The sequence below is a fragment of the Tympanuchus pallidicinctus genome, unplaced genomic scaffold (genome assembly GCF_026119805.1).
Source record: "Tympanuchus pallidicinctus isolate F22 unplaced genomic scaffold, pur_lepc_1.0 scaffold14, whole genome shotgun sequence".
Taxonomy (NCBI): domain Eukaryota; kingdom Metazoa; phylum Chordata; class Aves; order Galliformes; family Phasianidae; genus Tympanuchus; species Tympanuchus pallidicinctus.
The window spans coordinates 15,120,971-15,141,527 of NW_026294659.1; the positions used below are offsets into that span (position 1 = coordinate 15,120,971).

The following is a 20,557-nucleotide window of genomic DNA, read 5'->3' on the forward strand; positions in this document are numbered from 1 at the left end:
GAATTTAATTCACGCACCAAAACTGGTTTGAGAACTCTGCTTTTCACAAATGGAGACAAATCATGGGATTCACCTCAAAACTAAACTACTGCTGAAACCAATTTCTAATGTAAACACAGCCATCAAGTATTACCCTGAATTTTAATTCATTAGAGCAATAGTCAGAACAGCAGTCTCCGAGTACAGGAATTTTACAGGTCTTTTAACAGAAACATTCACTTGTTAGTGAGATTGAGAATTCTCTTGAGTAAAAGATCAACTTTATGATACTTTATCAACTATTAAGTACCCCTGAGAAGGAAAAAAAGCAAAAGTCTGTAATGAGGTCAAAATTAAACTTCAGAAAAATCAGATATACAGAGAGAGAAGTCACCTGTGGTTGCGTAGATAAGGAAATACATAATATAGCAAACGGGAAATCAATGGCACGGCTTTTTCTTTCTCATCACTTCGGTAAACCATGTCCAAAAGAGAAGCAAGAACCTTAAAAATAAAATTGATGTCTCATTAAACCTACAGCAGTTGTCTCTGACAAAGGGGAAAAGCACACTGTGTTTCAAGATAGGATGTGGATGTGTGTGGGATGCCTCATTAAGATCTAAACCCCCACACACTCTACCAGAAAAAACTGATGTATTCCTCTGCTCAATAATAAAAATACATAACTATAGATGAGAACAGCAATTGCAATGCAGGATCCTACTTACTTCTGCAAGGAGTGAAAGAGCTTGGACACTGTATATTGAAGGGGCAGAAGCAGAAACCATTGATGAGGGTGCCACTGAAGTATCTACAGGAGGCAAAATCATATAGTTTTCACTTCAGACGAGACATGTTTAAATTTTGCTGTTGATCCATTTTCTTCCCAAACAGAACTGTTATTTGCATGTTGGTATTACATAGAAATGCTTCTGGGTATCTCACCACAGTAGCATACTTCATGCTTTGTGTTATTCTGTCCCACGTATTGAATGCACCTAAAATAAGTTTTCCTCTGTATTACACACCATGTATAGTATTTACTAAACCCACTTAGGCTGGCATTGCTATTGGAAGACAATGAGTATGTTTACTTTTTAATCTGTATTACTTCCTTCTCAAGCAAACTACACACTAACACATTGTGCTCTTTATTGACTTAAGCAGAAGAGGAAAAGCAGTGGAAAATCAGACAAAACCACATTACCATTCACATCTTCAGTGTTGAACTCATCTGGCAAAATCTGAGGCTGAGCTTTCACTTCCAAGTTCCGGCTCAGCCAGCTAGTCTGTTCCAAAGAAGAACCAGCAACATTCCCTACAGCCTCCAAGATTTTTTGGGTCACTTCCTATAAAACAAGATGTTAATCTGGCGTTAGATAAAACTTACTATCACTTGTGAAATCCAATGAAGTCCTTTTCATATGGAATTAAAATCAATAGGAGGCACTTTTAACTCTTAGAAACATATATACTTCTATGATATATTTATCTGTGCTCTCAATATACACTACTGCTCACTTCAAATAAGACAAGAAGATGGGAAGCAAGAAGGAAACCTATAAGTTAGATTACCATGGAGATTTTAGTAATTAATTTCCACATAAATTACTAATACAGTATCTATCTGCTCAGTATCAGTCCTGACATGCTTTATATATCCCATGTCAACTGTCAGAAGACACTATCTGAATTGTTCAGTCCCTCAGGAATGACATAGCAGTGCCTGTGTTGAGACCTGGTAGTGTCTTCATTTCAAATTTGGAAAGCATTTAGTGAGCCTGAGTTCTATTTTATGGAAATTCATCTGTCCATATCAGTCTTTCTACTAGGGGTAAAGTAAGTATCAAACTATATACATATTTTAGCACATTTAATTCCAAGCAAAATGAAAAGTTGGTCACACTGTAAGGAAAGTAAATCTTAAGTATCCAAATTAAAACAGAGATCATTTGTGAAGAGACTGCAAGATGTCATTTTGCTAGTCAGTCTCTGAAGCAGATATACACAGAAGTGCTGGGACACAGAATAACCATAACCGCAATAGAGTCTCACCTCACAGGAAGTGTTAGGTTGGCTCAGAGCAAAAACTACACTTATGTGGGTAGTGCTTACGTTGTTCTAGTGAAATCACGATCAGCAGAGGAAGAGAATACTGCTCTGCTCCATCTCTTCTTTACATAAAAGGTGAAACGACAGTTATCAACATTGCAAAATTTAGTTATGTCCTTCAAGGACAATTATGCCACTAATTTTCTAGACAGCTTTGAGATTTTGATATTTTACACACGTGGTATGAACTCATGACAGTCAAATTTTTGTTATGATTTCAACTCTGAGAAAAATGATACAATTACCCAAGGAAACTAGCTTTGAATAGTCCATAGTTGCTACTGTGATTTCGTACTTTTTTTTGACAAAATTTGGTTAGGGACATTCTGTGCAATGTGTCTCATATTTCAGTCTCCTGTATTTAAGTAAATTTAAGTCAAAATGTGTAAATGTGCATTCATCCATTCCAAAAGGACAGGTGAATTTAGATCCAAAGTACAGATTAGGTCATCTCCACTTTTACTCAGATATACATGCCAAATAAACAAACTAGAAGAAAAAGTTATACATATATAGACTGTACCTGCAAATCTCTTTGGTCTTTTTTGTTTTCTAGAGTAGGTGTCCTGGTCACAAAGTCATTCAGGGTACTGTGGGAAAAATCAATTCGCTCCAAGTTAGAAATTGGATAGCTCTACTCAGTGCATCCATAAACCTTCTCTCTTAAGCAGTACCTGAGAAGCAGAAAGTGTCCAGGAGGAGCCAAGTTCAACTGCACAGATTCCTTCAGAAGTCCTAACAAGGACTGGAAGTTCTCCTGTAAAGCTGCAACAGGCAATCTGTCAAAAAAAAACCAAAAACAACCAACAATAACAAACACACGCAAGCCTGAAGTTAAGAGTTAAAGCAACAAACAAACAAACAAACAAACAGGTGTAATTTAGTGTTTTAGAAGCTTCTATCAATATTAGGAAAAAGCAGGATCTGAAGGACTATCTGACCCAACAACATGGAATAAGTATCTGGTGGCACAGCCTGTGTGCCTACATCAGTAAGGGCTAGCAGCATGTGCAGTATGCCAGCTCAGTACAAGGAATGGTTCATCAGGGGAAAGGAAAAGAGTAAAGCTTAACTGACCAATCCACTGCCTGCCAGCTCACTCAATCTCCATAGCTTATTGCATACAGTATCATGTGCAGTCTGATACATCCCAAAGCATCCATATGAGAAAAGCCAATGTGAGGAAACATTTTGATTCAAGAAACATTTCCAATCACCTCTCTGACCCACTACGTGTCCAGTACAGACTGCTTTCACAGCAATTGTATTGTGCTTTTCTCAAAATGAAGGAAAATGTAGAAGTTTGCTATCCAGTCATCTGGAAACACATACCAGATAAGGAGACAGATTGTAACACCTTATGTAAGTGTCTTGCTAATGAAATATCTGATCTGTATTGCTCTCTTCATATGCAATGAGATTCTCAAGTGACATTAGCAACATTTCATTGGAAAACAATCTAAGCCCAGTTATTTTGTGCCTATTACCAGTGAAGTGCCGATAACATTTCCCTACCTAAAGGTGTTCTGTAACTTTGCAACAAGAAGATCAAGGCTGAGCAAAAACAATAATGTTAACTGTTATATCCTGGTACTCTGAGTAATATTCAAACAGAAAGTTATCTTTTACAATGACTGAATTACCTTTGAATGAAAGCATAACTGAACTGCAACATTGGGATATCTACAAGAGAGGATTTCTGAAAAATAAAAGCAAAAAATTTCATTATTTATCCTCAGAAGAATAGAAAGCTCTAGCTGCTGGGTATCTGTATTCAATGGAAAACATCACTTCTAAGAAGCAGCTTGTACTCATACAACTGAGCAACTATGATACAACTGCCTATACAGGAGCACAAGAGATTTCAGAGTTTCAGAGGACTCTAGTTCAGAATCAGTGACATTACTTCTGAATATCCCCTACAGTTTTTCAGATCTGTAGGATCTCCTACAACGGTATACATGATAGCTTTCAAGGAAGCCAATATTACTAAGAGGAAAACAGCAGGGGCAGAATAAAAGTACTCCTAACTGCTCAGATAAGGGTAAAGAAGTAGAAATATCTCACTAAGCTGGATATCTATAGCTTTATATGTATCTTTATAATACTTGGAATCATCTTCAGTACCAGAGGACCCATAGCTACCACACCCACAGTAACTTTTCTGGCAAAATTTTCTAAAGAATCTACTTAAACTGATTGTTTAAAGAAAAGCTAATTCTGGAAAGCATAACTTGTTCAGGAAACTTTGCACTTTAAAAAAGTAACTTTTCTTCTAATAATATCTAAAGATGCATGCTGTTCTAGATCTACCTCAACACATTAAGATAATGAAATTATCTTCCTGGTTACCTCTTCACCCTTGATTTGAGATGGCTTCTTGACCACTTCTTTGACTAGATGTAATATAGTATCAGTTTTCAGTGTGTTAAGTGCACATATTAAGTCCACAAGAATGAGCTGGGATGCACTAGCCACCGGAAGTATCTGACCAAACAAAAAACACATCTGTCAGATCATGATACCAAGCAAATCTTCAGGCTGATGAGCAGCTTTCAGTTGGACTACTTATGTGTAAATACTACTTATGTGTAAATACTACTTATGTGTAAAATCAGATAAATTTCATCAACCATGCAACCATTTGCCACGTGCAGATTTCTTTCAAAACCTTCTTGAAAACAATTACGTGCAGGGTTCTGCAGTTGTGTCCTACGAATCAGATGCAGTGGTGTAGCCCTGGGGAAGAGGGGCTGGAAAGCTGCCTGGCAGAAAAGGACCTGGAGGTGCTGGTCGATGCTCAACTGAACAGGAGCCAGCAGTGTGCTCAGGTTGACCAAGAAGGCCAATGGTGTCCTAGCTTGCATCAGAAATAAGTGTGGTCAGCAGGACCAGTGACAGCACTAAGTCAGGTTGATGGTTAGACCTGATGATCTCAAAGGTCTTTTTCAACCTAGATGACTCTATGACAGTGTGTCCAAATGAAATCAGAAAAGGTCAGTCTTCTGCTCACAGTACATGCACAGTTCCAAAGAACTCTGTATCTCTAAACTTCCTCTGAAGATAGAGCAGATAAAGTAAAACTGGCAATATGTAATCACTAAGATTACAATCCAGAGCACCGTCAGATTTAACTTGCCACATGGTCCTCCTAATCTGATTACTTAATTAGGTTTAGTTGTAGCCCTGATGCTTTGTGGAATTGCATACAAACAAAAACATTTTAAATTTATCTTTGTCATATGTAAACAACAACAGAAAACAAAACAAAAAACAATAACAACAACAAAAACCAAACCAAACCAATCTATTAACAAGACCAGAACTAATCATATAAATGTAGCATTTGCCTTTACACTGGAAACCTAAGAATTCCTTTATTCAGTTTTACCTTTATTTTACTTTGATTCCTGTGAGGTTTCTTGCTATTCCATACTGCTGCAACTGCTGTCATCAACTGGATTCCAAGTTGTGCTGTCAATGGATTCAGGAAGTCCAGTATTTTAGTTCTTAATGTCTGTAGAGGGAGGAAAAAAACCCAGTATGCTAAACTTTGCAAGGTAAAGGCTAATTCTCAGTCTGTAAAATATTTGTCCTTTTCCAAAGATGTTAAAAAATACAACATGATAAGAAAATACTGTCTGTATATATTTGGCAGTCAGACTGGTTTTAATAAGTTAGTTGTGTCCTTCTTAGAGAAGGGAGGCAGATATTTTAGAAAACAGATGTTGAAATAGGAAAACTTCTTATAGTGCTGTATTCTTTTTTTCTCTTGATTTTTTTCACTACTACAGTTTATCAATAACTATAGAAAAAGGAAAAAGCCTAGCATTTTTATTTCCTCAGATGCATGCTCTACTGCCCGAGGAAACTGCAGACAATTCAGGCTCTACGGCAGTTAGTAATAGAAGCTCACAGAAAAAAAATAAACATTAAGCTGGTCAAGAATGAGTCCAGATGAGCAGGAGGAACAGAGAAAGACATATTTTTGCAGGAAAATACTGTGAAAGTTCATAGCTTTTAAGATTTCTTCAGAAACTCTTTATGTCCCAGTGTCATTCTGGAAATGGCAAAGCTATTTCTATGAACTCTATCTAAAAAGCACTGGTGAGAGATGAGATGATAAGAATGATGAGATATACGGTAGTTTAAAAAGAACTCCTACTTTGGTTGCTTTAAAGTAGACTGAGGAAGAGCCTTTAGTAGTTCCAAAGAAGTCGGTTGGTCGTTTTTGAGAGTCTTCCCTCTTTATAACATTCCAAAGAAGGGACATGGTATTAATAATACGAGGCAACTCTTCCAAAATGGCATTCCTAGCATTTCTCAAGTTTGCAGGTTCAGCTAGACAGGATGACTAGGAAAGCAAAAACATGAAGATTAAAATACATTGTCCCGTGCACTACAGTGCCTGCTTTCATGCTGTAATTAGGAGTCTTTTATAATGACAACCTCACAAATAATCAAACACTCCTAGTTCTGAAATACACTGCTGTTGTTAAGAGTATTTAATTGGCTGCTGAATGTTTTTGTGCACATTCATCTACGAAATTGTTAGAATTATATCCTTTTCAGCCTTACATCGCAGGAACAAAATTTTAGGGAACATATTGGAAAGCATTTTATCAACCATAAGGAAAATAGAAGACTTGGTTAATGACAGAGCAACTACAGACAAACTACAAAGGACTAGTATATGCATGACTAAGATTACACTCAGTTGATCACAATCGACTTCCCTTTCTTCAAATAAAAGAAAATCAAGTCCCTTCTTCCTTACACATTTACATGGTTCGCTTTTGTTGATGTATTATCAGGCTTCCCTGTCTTTTACAAGCTTGCCTTTACTACTTAAATTCACTTCAGAATGAAAAAGGGATGCATACTCCGACAAACTAATACAAAGGCGTCAAACAAGTGGTAGGAAATGGCAGGCATTAAGCAGTTACCTTTTTAGTTTGATTAGGGTGATCCAGGAGGCAAAAGTGACCAATAGTTGTCAGACCTTCCAAAAGGGTTAGTGGATAATCAGGTGTAACATTCTCTCTTTTAGAGGTTAAGCTTTTGGAGGGAAAAAAAAAGAAAAAGCAAAAAAAAAAAAAAAGCTCAACAGTCCAAGTGGTACTCCATGATGAAAAATTCCAACAGAGATCTATTACTGCTCAGTAAATGAACACTGCAAAAGAATATTGGAATGACCAGACAGACAGTAATTGTCAGAACACAGAACTCACAAACTATGCTTGGACAACCCATTTACCCGTCTAGACCTTTTAGATATTATTCCCCACCTCAACGTGAATCTTTAGTGTTCAGTTCTTTTTCCCTACTCTTTTTACTTACTGTCTGCTTTGAACAGTATCACAGTATCTTACTTCTGCAGGATCTGTGTCTCCAATTAATTCTCTAAAATCCTGAATCTTATCAGAACAGAGACCTTGCTTTGTACTTGGATAGTAAGCAGTATCACACATGCTGGTCATTCTTGCTGCTGGTCCCCTTTCCTCTCTTCAACTGCTGTAAGCCCTACGTCAATAGAACTGCATCCACCTCATCTAGGCTTGAGGGTCAGATGTCTGTATATGCAGCAGGGTTTAAGGATCAAAAGATCAAACTCTGTGAGTTACAATGCTAAGTAAGTAACCATGCACTAGTCTGTAGTGAAGGGGACTTGAAGAAAAAAAAAAAAAGTTTCAGCATAACAAAGCCCACACTGCAGATTCTTACCTTGCAGATGTTTTCACAGATATCTTCACAGCTTCATTTTCGTACTGTTTGACAAGCTCATCCAGGTTTTTACAAATCTGTACAACAAATGGTGCCACAGTCCAACCTAATGACTTCCCAAAATAAGGCAGGGAACACGTGACTAAGCTTACCCAAGTAGGATGCATCCCATAACCATACTCCGGTTGTAAACCTCTAACAACAGCAGAGACAAATAATCCCTGTGAAGTTATTGGGTGTGGATAGACATACTGCATTGCACCAATAGCCTGCTGGAAATTAAGAGCCTGCTGCCATTCCCTGGAGAGGTCTGGCTGATTCTCCTGCTCCTCTGGAGTCTGTCCAAGATGATGCTCCAAGACAATCAATACTTGCAAGAGCTTCAGCAACTCAATCTGGAGCGGGTGCTCGCTCCATATTTGATCATGTCCAAAATTGATTAGGCTCTCTTCAAAAAGATCTTCTTCTGGAATGTTATCAACGCCACCTACCATAAGCAGTTCATACCGTTTCTGACTTGTGTACATAGATGCAGACAAGGAAAGAAGAACAAACTCCTGAATTTTGCATCTTCCTAGCAAATTCCGTATGAATTCTACATTCTTATTCTCTGCTGCTTTTGCCATGGTAGCAAGTTGGGTCATCATTCTAATCAAGACTTCCACACTTTTTACCTGGACATCTCTGTTGCCAAGCACATCTCTGTGTGTAACCTTCAAGTAGCACGGATAATAGGAGCGCAGAAAACTGAGGCAGAGATAAGTGAGCAATTCTATTAGGAGAGAATGGGGACACATGGTTGGGGATTGAGTCTGAAGCTTGCCATAAAAACTCTGCCCTACAAGAGCTTCCTGGTGACGAGCTAGGAGATTGTAAATAAGATTCAAATGTGCAGTGGAGCTGGTATCCATGCTAGTACTAGCTACAGCTTCAACAAATTCTTTAGGGTTTGTTTTAAGCACTGCCTCCAGAACAGAAAAAGCATACAGTACCCTCTTGGAATCATAGGGTTGCAAATATAACAGCATATGTTTGAACAGAGCCTCAGCCATCTCTTGTTTTTCCTTCTGCTGCTTGAGCAACCTAGAGTTCGTAATTTCCTGGAGCTCCAGGTCCACCTCTTCATCACTTGACAGAGATTCTGACGCTTGAGTCCTTTCAGAGTCAGCACGCACAAGGTTTAGTGCTACACTGGATTTGGAGCTTTCAGGAAGGAATGCTCGGTTTGTGTTCTCTTTGCCATCAGCTGCAGCACTGTCATTATCCTCACTGCTCATTTCTTGCATCTCCAGAGAAGGAGAAAAAGAGGATGTATTTTCACTGTCATGGCCTGTGCTGGTGTCCACTGATTCTGTGTGTTCACTATTATCCTGGTCACCACCTGCCTCATGTGAAGTTACAGGGTTACAAGAGGCATCATTTTCAGACTGTTCCGTTTTTAACTCCAGCTTCTCTGGATCTTTTTCCACTTCTGCCCAAATTGCTTCTCTATCCACAGCAGTAAACTGACTCAATGGAAGGTTTTCCTCAGAATTGCTCTCAGAGACACTAGATTCTTTCCAGGAGACCTTTTTCTTGCAGAGCCAATCATGTATATCTTCTGAAAAAAAATTAAAAATTTTAAAAAATTAAAAAGAATGTATAATGGGGCATTACACACAACATTCTCTATACTGAGTAAATTATTGTAAGAAAAAAGAAAAGATTTTAAAAAGCTACTCCTCCATTAATTGTAATGAACTGAGCTAAAATAAAAAAGATCTTGCTTTTTGAAGCAATTTTTTTTTTTTTTAAGTGGTAGAGCAGTACCAAGCTACTCTAAGCATAAGACAAGAGGATCACAGCACTAAGCATGTGTTTTTCTTATGCTATGATGCCTGAGAAGTGGAAATATTTTTTATGCTTTCCGAGCATAAAATATTTGTTGAGATCAGGAAAGAAATGAGAACAAAGAGCTGAAGTTTTCCTTGATTACATGCTGTGAAACAAGGAAAGAATATATTAACTCGGTGTTTCTACAGCATCTTCTAAACAGGTCTCTTTGGATTCTACCAGTGTCTGTCATTTAATTATTTGCCAGTCAGGACAAAAATAATTATACAAACATAGCTAGACTAACAGAATGAGGGAGATAGGTGACACAGAAGTTTATTTAAAAAAAAAAAATACTGGACACTTCTACGCAGCATGCCTGATCTACTCCAGGGAAAAACCTTGTTACTTGGGCCAAATGATGCAGGGCATCTCATGGCCACACTGTTCCCACCAATCCCAAACCTAAATAGGCTGCCAGCCTTCACAGGATTCTGCAAATCTTTAGTTCATACCCAGATATACCTAAGTCTTCCACAGCTACTCCCTAAAGGTCTCTGTCACATGAGCTGTTTGTTCCATATCTGCCATGTGATCATGTGTGGTTCATAGTGTTTCTCACTATAGATCTTAAAATGATTGCCAAATTAAACTAAAAAACAAACAAACAAACAAACGACAAAAAAAAAAAAAAAAAAAAAACAACAAAAAACCATACTGATTGAAGAAAGAAATCTGATACTGAGGGTGCATGGTCTGCTGGTGGAAGACTTGGCAGAGAGAGTAAGATTTGCCTGTCCATCCCACTTACTGGAACAGCTCCTGGACTGACATAGTCACCAAACTGCTCCTGGATTTCATTTGGTTGCAAACCTAGTTTTGCTCATGAAGGGATCCTGTAAACAGTGAACACACGTGCAGTGTGGATCATTTAGGAATGGTGATGAGAAGTGTGGGACAAGATCCCAGAGCAAAGCAAGAAGCAATCCAAACCAACAGTGCAGGTGCAACTACTGTAACAGAAATTGCCATTAATCCTCGAATTAGCATGACTTACTCCTGAATTCTGCTTTAGGCATCACCAGAGGTATATGGATGAAGAAGAATCTATAGAACTGAGACAAGATAACCCAGTGCAACAGGATGCCATCACAGTCCAGACATCACCTTCAGCAGGTGTTCAGAAGTATGTTATGCTACGTCAGCACTTACAGTTTCAGTCCAAGAACAGTTTTACCTGTTGAATTTTTCTGTTTGATGTAGTGGATGGACGTGCGTTGTGTCTTTGGATGAAGCAACAGCAGCAGGACTGGTTCAAGAATCCGTGCAACATCATTAAGTGAAAGAGCACGGATCAGCCAGCCCTGTGCTGCAGCACCAATTGCACCATCTGAACAATTGAGACTGTCCAGTACCACAAACAGAGACCTGAATGGAGAGATCAAAACTAATAAGTACAACTGAAATACCTGAAAAAGTTAATGCAAACAACAAAGTTGTTGTGTGGAAGACTTTGCACAAGTTCATGTAAGCATCAGCCAATAGCTCATCTCTGCTAACAACAGGTTGATCATGCACATTTTCTTGAGCTGAGGTCAACTACACATGCATTTGTAGAAGCAAAGCCTAACATGCATTCACACTGTAGAAGAACAACATACTATAAAAAGTTTTCATACGTATATTTAGGAAAAACTCTTAATACTTTTCTCTCCATTTTCTACAAAAGCTGTTGTCGTCTCATAAATATTTAAGTCATTCTAAACAAAAGGGGTTTTTTTTGTGTGCACGCACGCACTAGTTCCATTTTCTCTGTGAAAACAAAAAATATAACCCACTCTAAGAGAAAAAGTGTCTGCTATGCAGAAATTTGTTGGCAAGTTATCTTTCATAGAAGCAGCTCCTACTATTTTTTACAAAAGCTTCCTTTACACCAGAACATAAAGTTGCTCTTCGGTGCACTATGGAATGAATGCAAGCAGGAGTGCAAGGAGTCTGAAGGCTTTTCATTTGCTTGTGAAGCTCTATAAAACTTTCTCCCATCCCAGACAAAAGGAGCAGAACAAAGCATAATATAAACATAAATATAAGCAAGTGGAAATGGAAAATACCTATCAAAGGACCGATTGTGAGAAGATACTCTGCTGCCTTGGATCTCTCTGGTCAGATGCCACATGACAGAGAATCTGAACAGTGCTTCCAGCCTTGTTCCCTTTGCAAGGAAACAAGACACAGACATTATTTTTTGCAGTATTTATCTCTGAGTAAAGTTTTAATGATTTTTAAACCTCAATCAGAGCAATAGTTCTGCTATAATTACACAGATGACTACTAATCCTTCTCAGGTATTTTGAGAGTACTTTTATGCAGTAGACTAAACCAAAATGCCAAATATCCATGAATGCACAACTAAACCTTGACAGCCACAAAGATGCACCAATACACCAAAAACATAGTTCAAAACTTAGGTGTATTATAAACATTTACTCTTGGTTTGCTGTTAGGGAGGTCTGAAAGTTGGATGACAAATGGGAAAGACACTGCTGTATCAGGTACTGTTTATTATTGGTGATTTTGTTTGAAAAGCATTAACATATTCCCAAACTTTTAAGTTTCAAAATTGCAAGCAGAAAAATACAAAAACATTGCTGGAGAATGAAGAAGGCTGTTGTAAGCTTTGTTGTGCAAGACTCATAAATAAACACTAAGTCACTACGGAACTGTTTTGTCATTAAACCAGGTAAGTAAAGTAATTAAGAACTGGCTTCATTTAAATACAGCTTACTTAATATGAGAACTAAATACTAAGGCAGACACGGGGTCAACATTTTGCTGGCATACTTTTTAAAAAGTAATAAAATGCTGTGTTGGACTAAGAGTCAATTGTGGGTCTTGGTCATTTTAGAAATAATGACAAACACTGCAAGTTTTGAGATGCTGAATTATTTGGGCCAAAACTAAAGATGTTCCAGCACTGACTTATACAGCTTGTATTCAGGGATTAAATCTAGCAGTAGTCCCAAGGAATTGCAGTGGAGTGGACAGAGAGTCTGTGGAAAGACAGAGGGACCACAGAAGCAAAGAACCTGGGATGGAAGGGAACTGGATGCAGTTTGGGAAACACCGGAAGAACTCTACAGTGACAAACGGGCTTCAGTGAACACAAGACCTACTTTATCATGATCCAAAAGTGCATGGCAAATAATGTCTTCACAGATATTTGCTGATGGTGCCAGGCAATGCAGCCTATAGAATAGTTCCACACAGGCAATATGATGTTCTCGCGTCTCTTTGTTCAGCTGATTCCAGAGCACGCAGGCTACTCTCTAGGGTACAGTAAAAACAATAAATAAAATAAAATGAATAGGCAATAACAATGTCATTTTCTTCACTGACTTCAAAGCTTTCTATTGCATAAAAGCACTCTGTTGCTGAAAGATATTTCCAAATCTTCCTAGGTTAGTAAAGAGCAAGAATTCAGGTCGTACACTTAAACCTAAAGGAATATACTTTCCAACTCTGATATTAGAGGGTAGGTAATTCAAGTAGATGTGCAGAGTTCAGGAAAGCACTTCTGCTTCTATTTTCTGGGTCAAAACAGATCACACATATCAGGCACAGAAGCTGGAAGCGGAGTAATAAACAATAAGAGGTTGGAATGAAGTCTCATACCAACAAATGGTTGAGATGAGAAAAGCATCTTTGAAGTAGATGCAATCAAAACAAGGAGGACAGAATGTTTGCATCATTATTTATCCTCTAGTACTGAGTCTTACTGAAAAATCTGAGTGGTATCTAAGTTCTCTGAAGTATAGCGCTTAGGCTAATGAAACTTAGCCCTTCAAACCTACCTCCGTCTCAAGAATTTGGACACAAACAACCAGCAATTTAAAAATAGCCTCTCACTTCTGAATATCTTATTGTGAAGTACACAAGTAAGAATGCAATTTCTTTCAAATGCTTGTGAAGGACAAAAACAAACAAACAAACAAAAAAAAACAACCACCAAAACCAGAAGAAAACTTATTATTCCAAAAATTCGTATGGATACTACTTCCTTTCCCACCCCACCTTGGATTTACAGCTGGGCAGTAATAACGAAAGAGAGGGCTGACACCTGGTAGAAATCAGTTTTCTCCGAGATGATCTTTAGAACTCCAGGAGCAATGGGAGGAAGAGTGACCATCTGCAGCTTCCCGAGGAAGGGGCTGTGGCCAGAGACTTTGTATCGCTTCATTCGGTCTTCTATCACAAGCGCTAGCGACTGGGAATGGTTGATCACCTCCAGCAGTGTGAAGATGGACACATTCTGAACATAGCAGTCATTTACACAGCAGCATATTGTCATTAAGGACTTCAGCCACAGAGGGAAGCCGGCATCACAACCTCCTCAGAAGACAAGTGAAAAAGATTAGGGTACTCTAAGGTTATACTCTTACCTTCAACTGTTCTTCAATCTAGCTCATAGGATCAAGAGACATTCAGCTGTGATGCTATCACAACGCCCCTTGCTTCAGATGAGCTCTCTTCAAAACAAAGTGTACATTTTCCCTACTTCTCCTAGCAGAGAGGACCTCAGTGACCCAACAGCAAGTGCACTCCTGCTTTCCGGATTGTTTAGGCACAATTAGTTTTTACAGCTGCCACTGTCAGAGATAACAGAGGACTGCTGATCAAAAGTGGCTCCCTGGAACTGCACTGAGGCGTATCATTTCAGTAGCCATAAAGCACACAAGGAACTGATACAACTAACAGCATGTCAAGCACTTTCAGCTCTGCTGCAAGAATAATCAGATAACATTTTATTAGGACTTGACTGGATACAGTCTGAAGTAAGAATTCACGTCTCTAGCTTCAAAGACAAATGTTTCAAGTACTTAACCACCAGAATAAAATGAATACTCTTCCTTCTCCTCATCAGACAACTTCTGTACTGCATTCTGCCTACACTTTCATTATTAGAGGGTCTCTACCCTTTTGCCTTTAAACCTTACTGTTTCTCCAAGCTGCGCAGTTGAAAATTATATCAAAAATAATCTTACATAATCCTCGGACAACGTTCCAAAGAAACACAAGTATGTAAGGAAGCCTTCTAAGTACACTCAGTACAGCTAAATTGCTTAATCAAGTGGAAGGCATTGCAAATATGCAAGCATCTACATCAAGGAGAGCTCACCTGTATAAATGATAAGCATATCACTGTTGCTTCAAGGAAGACACCAGAAATTTGTATTGAGGTGAAAGACAAATTTCAGTTTCCCACCTCATCATTCACCACAAAACAGTCTTGTCAACAAGCTTTCAAGCCAGTAACTGCTCCTAAAACTAAAGAAAATTCCTAGCACAGACAGGCCCTTCAATCATACAGGATTTTTTTTTTTTTAATATATGTTAGCTTTAATCAAATTCCTTTGAACTTTAAGGTTAGGAAAAATGGATATTTTGCTTCTATTATGGGCTCTGATTTTCCATTTAATCCATCAACCCCTAATGCTTCTTTTATTATGGATCTGTTGAAACTTCTGAAATCTGCCAAAAACACCCCAGGCCAGAAGATCTTCATCCCATCATCTACAAGTTTTGCCGTGAAAGTCTTCAAAAAAAAAAAAAAATCATTAAAAATGCTTGAGAAGAATTGTCCTCTATCCCCAAGACACAAAATACACCCTGATGTGGTAAATCTTGAATTCATAGGCAACTTGCCTTCAGATCAGTCAAAAGGCATTACCTACTGATTGCATCTCTTGCAAGTAACTGAGCTCACATTGTAATTTATATTCCCAAATGCACAAGTTGTCCATGAAAGGAATCTTTTCTTACCAGGAAACTGAAACAAAGAGATATACAACTGCTCCATTTCCTCCTCCGAAAGATAGACGGGGAATGTGGTACAATCCAACAGAAGGTGACAAGCCGCAGCAAAAGCTTCCTTGCAGTCAGCTCTAAGGGGTCCCAAGACAAGCATCACTTGTTCCAAGTCCCAGTCTTCCTCCTTTTCTTTCTTATTATCAGAGTTGCAATCAGAAGAAAGGTTAGAACTCTTGTTCTTGAATGGTGACCCTCGAACTGAGAACAATTCTGAAAGCATTTGTTTAAACTGAGGTACAGTGATTTGCTTTGCAATCTTTTTCTTGCTGGCACTCTCAGATAATCTGTAGCCATTCTCTTTCTTCTCTTTTCCACTCAGATTAATTGCTGAGATGCTTTCATTATTTGCTTCTTGAAATTGCATCCCAAAAATGTATTTACTGGAAAACTTGGCAACCAGCTCTTGGATGCAATGCAAAGTCTTCTGAATGCTCCCTCCTTTTTTCCAGACATCATCTCTCTCCAGTGTCACATTTGGCACTCCTAAGTGCTGAGAGAGCTCTGGGGAGGAAGCACTTAGACCAATGCCGCTGTCTTCTGACTTCAGGGGAGGGAATGGAGTCTCGTCCTCCTCCTGCAGCTCTGACTTAGTCTCCAAGGTTACATCCACATTTTCCTTTTTCACCGGGCTCTAGAACAGAAACATTAACATAATTAATGTGACAGTATTTAGTCAGTGATATTTAATTTGATTCAACTGCATTTGAAACATAACAAATATTTGTGTAGTCCTCACACTTTCACTCAAACATCAACAGATCCCTGTCTAGAGATGCTTAGCAAATGGAAATATTTCCTTAAATCCACTTTTCAACTGGAACAGTATTATTTATGCTTGATTATTTTCAGTCAAATGCATTTATTTATTCTACTGAAAAACATTCAGGCTGTGCTTGTGTGACAGCTTCACACCAACTGCTCCTTATTTGCCATAACAGTCTCCTGCACCCAAGTAATTCCACATCGTATTAAGCTAAAATATTAACAAAAAGCCTTATAGACCTAACCAGCTGTAATACTGAGCTTGATTTGTCAATTCATCTTTAAGAACTGCATGATGCTGTCTGTCTTTTCAATACTATTAAAAGCACATTTTTTTCTTAATGCATAGGATCATAGCCTCTGTTTCAGACAAGACTATTTCACCCTCACAAATAACTGAAATAAGTCAGAAATGGAACAGTAATTACAGGACACTGAATAATCTGGAAGGGGACAAAATAAGTTCTGAAAATCTGTATTGATTCTGTTCATCATCTACATTTAAAATTAAAGAACTAGTATTTAAAAACAAGACTTGTCACAATCAATTTTACATATCAATAACTTGAGAAATACTTACCCCATTTCTACTTCCTGTCTCAATGTCCAAATAGGAAGGAGGCATTTGCACTTTGCTAAGCACCTTAAAACATGTCTTTAAGGCATGAGTGAGTTCTGGCAAACTTAATACCTCCACATTTTCCAGGAGAGACTGCACCATATAACTGAGCATCTGGGGAAGATACTGAGTCTGCACTTCAGAGTAGAGTTCCTAAAATAAATAAGCATTGTTTAAAGTAGCTATCAGATGTTATTATTTAACTGTGTAGTAACACTGGTTAATTGCTGATAACATCAGTTCATGAATATGTAATCTGTACAAACGTGCTTCAGAGCTATTCTTCCCTCATTCTGTATGATAAAAAACAGATCATACCCTAAAAGAGTTACGACAGTCTGCCAGTTACTATGAGACAAAGAAGTCTCATTCCTTTCATTGGATTGCCATAATTTTGCTATTTTGCTAGTTATTTTGCTAGGCAATAGCAAGGATAACCATATAGAAGTCAGCACGTGAAACTATACTTTGCCAAACACGTCATAGATGCACATACACATACTTGCTTGCTTCTATTATACATCATCTACTAATTATTTGATGTCTTTAGATGCCTAAGAACAAAATAGTGAACTGCAGGTTGCCTTACCAAAGGAATCACGTCAAGAAGAAACACCAATAATGTGCAGAGCTCTGAAATTGTAGGAGGCATGCTAACATTTTCAAGATGATCTCTCGTCTGTGTGGACTTCTTTCTAGCATGGAAATAAGCACCATTTTAAAAAATTTTCCTGTCAAAATTCTTGTTACAATGGAATACTTTCAGCAGAACAGTTAGGCCTTCTAAAGTAAAGTAAAAAGAGATTTCTAATACAGCAGCAGAAAGCACACTGTCAAAAACCACCTAAACTGCTGCATGTATGAGAGGTGCTCAGTGTTTCCAATTTTCATATCTGTAGACTCTCTGACTAAGTGTAGCCTTCTGTCTTACATTTAAAAAGAAAAAAAAAAAAGGATACACTTGTTCTCCAAAAAAAGACAAAAGCATTTTCCCTATCCACCTCTCCTTTCAAGTCTTTCCCAGTCCTAGCTGCTATTAAGACATAATTTCTTTTTTTATTTTTTTATTTTTATTTTTTTTGTATGCAATTATTAGTTTGCATTACTTAATTATTTCAGGAAGCAACACATAGCTATCTGAATCTAACTTGTACTGAGGCCCTACCAGAATGTAAATGCTTTGATAAGCTTTATGTTCTTACATAGATAGCTGTTATGCATCTTTTTTGGGGAGGGAGGGTGCTTTGTTTTTAGATAACATAAATACCTGAAACAATCTTCAAAACATTTAGTCATGTAATCCCAAAGAAAGTCTGTGCTTAAGGAGGTAATCAACACATTGACTGTTTTGACAATTTCAGAAGCATTTTTGTTCTCTTTGATTGCACTGCATGGAAGGAAAAAGAAGAAAGAAAAAGAAAAAAAAAAAAAAAAAAGAGAAAAAGAGATATCAGCAAAGATTTTAAGAGCATGTATGTTACAGCATTAGCTGATGTGCTCTAAAAACTTATTTTTCCTCTGAGATACTGATTGCTTTAATCCAAGGACTAAGAGATTCTAGAATGGCTAAATTTTGAGCATCTTCCAAGATGAAAGAAATCAAACCTTACTGAACTTAATCACGGCCAACAATAAGCAGTGTTCTTCAATTTCTTCTCTTCTAACCAAAGAAATCAAGCAGGCGCATGGAAAATGTTAGGGAAGTCACAAGAAATCTAGTATTTTATATAGAAAGCTACTTAGCTTTTGAAACAAAAATTTGCTGTATTAGGTTAGTTTTTATTAACTTGGCTTAACGTATATATATATATATATATATGAGACCATTTCAGTTTGTAATTGAAAAGTTGTACCTTGCAAGTATGTTGCCACTTTGATTGTAGCTAAGTTTAAGATCAGAGCCAAGTGCATCCTTGCAGTAGGAATAAAAGGCTCTAATAACTTCCAGGAAGAGGTCCCCAACAACCTGTGGCCCTACAATTTAAGAAAAAAAAAAAAATCCTGCAATTGTATCAAAGTCATTGCTAGGTAATTCAGTTACAAGCTTGTATAAATTTGAATTAGGGGTAACTAGATTTAAATAAAACAACAACAACATGAGTTTTGAAGCATGAAGAAAATGATTATGTGGCTTTTTAAAACATCAGATTTTGGGAAACATCTCAGTCAAAATGAAATTAACTACTTACAGGGATTTTTTTAATTGTTATTATTATTTATTTTAGTCGAATACTCCCTGTGTTTCATTCTTAGGAACTTTTAAAGTGGTACTTGAAAAGTCACAGCACTGATTCTACATTACATCTAAGACACTTCAGTAAGGCACATCTACTGCAGTCATTGTAAGTGGGTATAAGCATACCACAGACCTGCAGTTCACATGCCAGAAATAATCACCATATCTATAACTGTGAGGAAAACAAGCAAATTTCCCAATACTCATTCAGCACAGTAGCCATGATTAAATTTTGAGGAACAAAATCTGGGAAAATAACTGTAATAGAGAAAGCTCAATTGGTCAAATAGAACCATAACATGCTTTTTTATACACAGTTTTAAGAAGAACCCAGAAGTCAGGTGTATGCTGTCATGTGCACCCAATTGTCATGGGTCAGCACACCTTCATTTTATGTAAAATTGCACATGAAGATGAACATTTTATATGTACAGTATTCTAAATATGGAACTATTAAAAAAGAGTATATAAAGCATTCCAGTGAGTGTTTCTACAGGAAAAAACAAAGTTACATCACTAAGTAGCAGAAAAGGTCAAAGATTCTGCTGTTTTGTTTTGCCTTTTTTTTTTTTTTTTTAAAGTTCATTTGAAAAGGAAGTGAAAGTTATACAGGTTTAAAGCTAAAGAAGTTATAATTTGTGTGCTGACTGAAACAGAAAGAGTAAAGCATATCATGCAGCTCAGCTAAATAATCCTTTCCTGTGGTTCAGATTAACAATGACTGTCAACAAAATAAAACATACAGTAGGCCATCCACTATCAGTCATCCACTTTCTAAATTAGCTTATAAAATATGTGAATTATCCAACAACCTCAGTCACCTGTTCTTCCTTCAACATAGTTTTCAGGAAATGAAAATGTTTTATAGAATATTCATTAATTACAACTGTTTTTCAGATATTCTTAAAAAACATTACAATTAATAGCTGAAGGAGACGTAAGCACCATTTGATAAACAGACTAACAACGGCCTCTATTAAAGTGGCATTCATTTAATAGGGAAGTAATACGGAATTCTCCTTTGTCCTGGTAATGTTTTGGTACTACTTTAATGGTCCATGTACTGAAGAGGACTTTTCAGACCCATGAAAAAGGATGATAATACACAGACGCCTACAAATAAAGAGTTTAGTCACAGTATACAAGTTTCATCTGTGATAAAGACTACAGGCTTAGTCAACACTAACATCTTTCTCCAGAATAACACCTAGAATGCTGAGGAATACATTCAATCAGTCATTGAGACTGCACTGGCTTCTAAAAACTACCTGTTAACCTCACATACCCATCAGATTCACATAATAGAGTTTCAAAGACTTATCTGTACGTGGTTCTTATAAGAATACTCTGAAAAACTAAATTCTGATAAGCCCCTTAGATTTTATTTATTTCTGACACAGAAAAAACTTGACCTTTGAAGGGCAAGCTGCCAGGGTCTCACCCTT

At 37.5% G+C, this 20,557-nt stretch overlaps 1 protein-coding gene across 3 annotated transcripts in view; it reads right to left on the reverse strand.

Annotated features, from left to right (window-relative positions):
• DOP1B (DOP1 leucine zipper like protein B) overlaps positions 1-20,557 on the reverse strand; it is a 43,875-nt gene that overhangs the window by 8,626 nt on the left and 14,692 nt on the right. The window contains exons 10-29 of one of the 3 annotated variants that reach the window (XM_052673895.1): positions 18,730-18,850; positions 18,144-18,263; positions 17,466-17,571; positions 16,838-17,029; positions 15,448-16,126; positions 13,745-14,013; positions 12,801-12,953; positions 11,739-11,839; positions 10,865-11,055; positions 7,816-9,415; positions 7,038-7,149; positions 6,257-6,445; positions 5,483-5,608; positions 4,444-4,578; positions 3,735-3,790; positions 2,766-2,870; positions 2,615-2,681; positions 1,187-1,328; positions 708-790; positions 374-483 (exon numbers count right to left, since the gene is read on the reverse strand). In XM_052673895.1, coding sequence (XP_052529855.1) covers positions 374-483; positions 708-790; positions 1,187-1,328; positions 2,615-2,681; positions 2,766-2,870; positions 3,735-3,790; positions 4,444-4,578; positions 5,483-5,608; positions 6,257-6,445; positions 7,038-7,149; positions 7,816-9,415; positions 10,865-11,055; positions 11,739-11,839; positions 12,801-12,953; positions 13,745-14,013; positions 15,448-16,126; positions 16,838-17,029; positions 17,466-17,571; positions 18,144-18,263; positions 18,730-18,850 — 4,657 coding nt within the window. Of the gene's footprint in view, positions 1-373; positions 484-707; positions 791-1,186; positions 1,329-2,614; positions 2,682-2,765; positions 2,871-3,734; positions 3,791-4,443; positions 4,579-5,482; positions 5,609-6,256; positions 6,446-7,037; positions 7,150-7,815; positions 9,416-10,864; positions 11,056-11,738; positions 11,840-12,800; positions 12,954-13,744; positions 14,017-15,447; positions 16,127-16,837; positions 17,030-17,465; positions 17,572-18,143; positions 18,264-18,729; positions 18,851-20,557 lie in introns of all 3 variants that reach the window. The other 2 variants (XM_052673897.1, XM_052673894.1) reach the window with 2 other exon arrangements.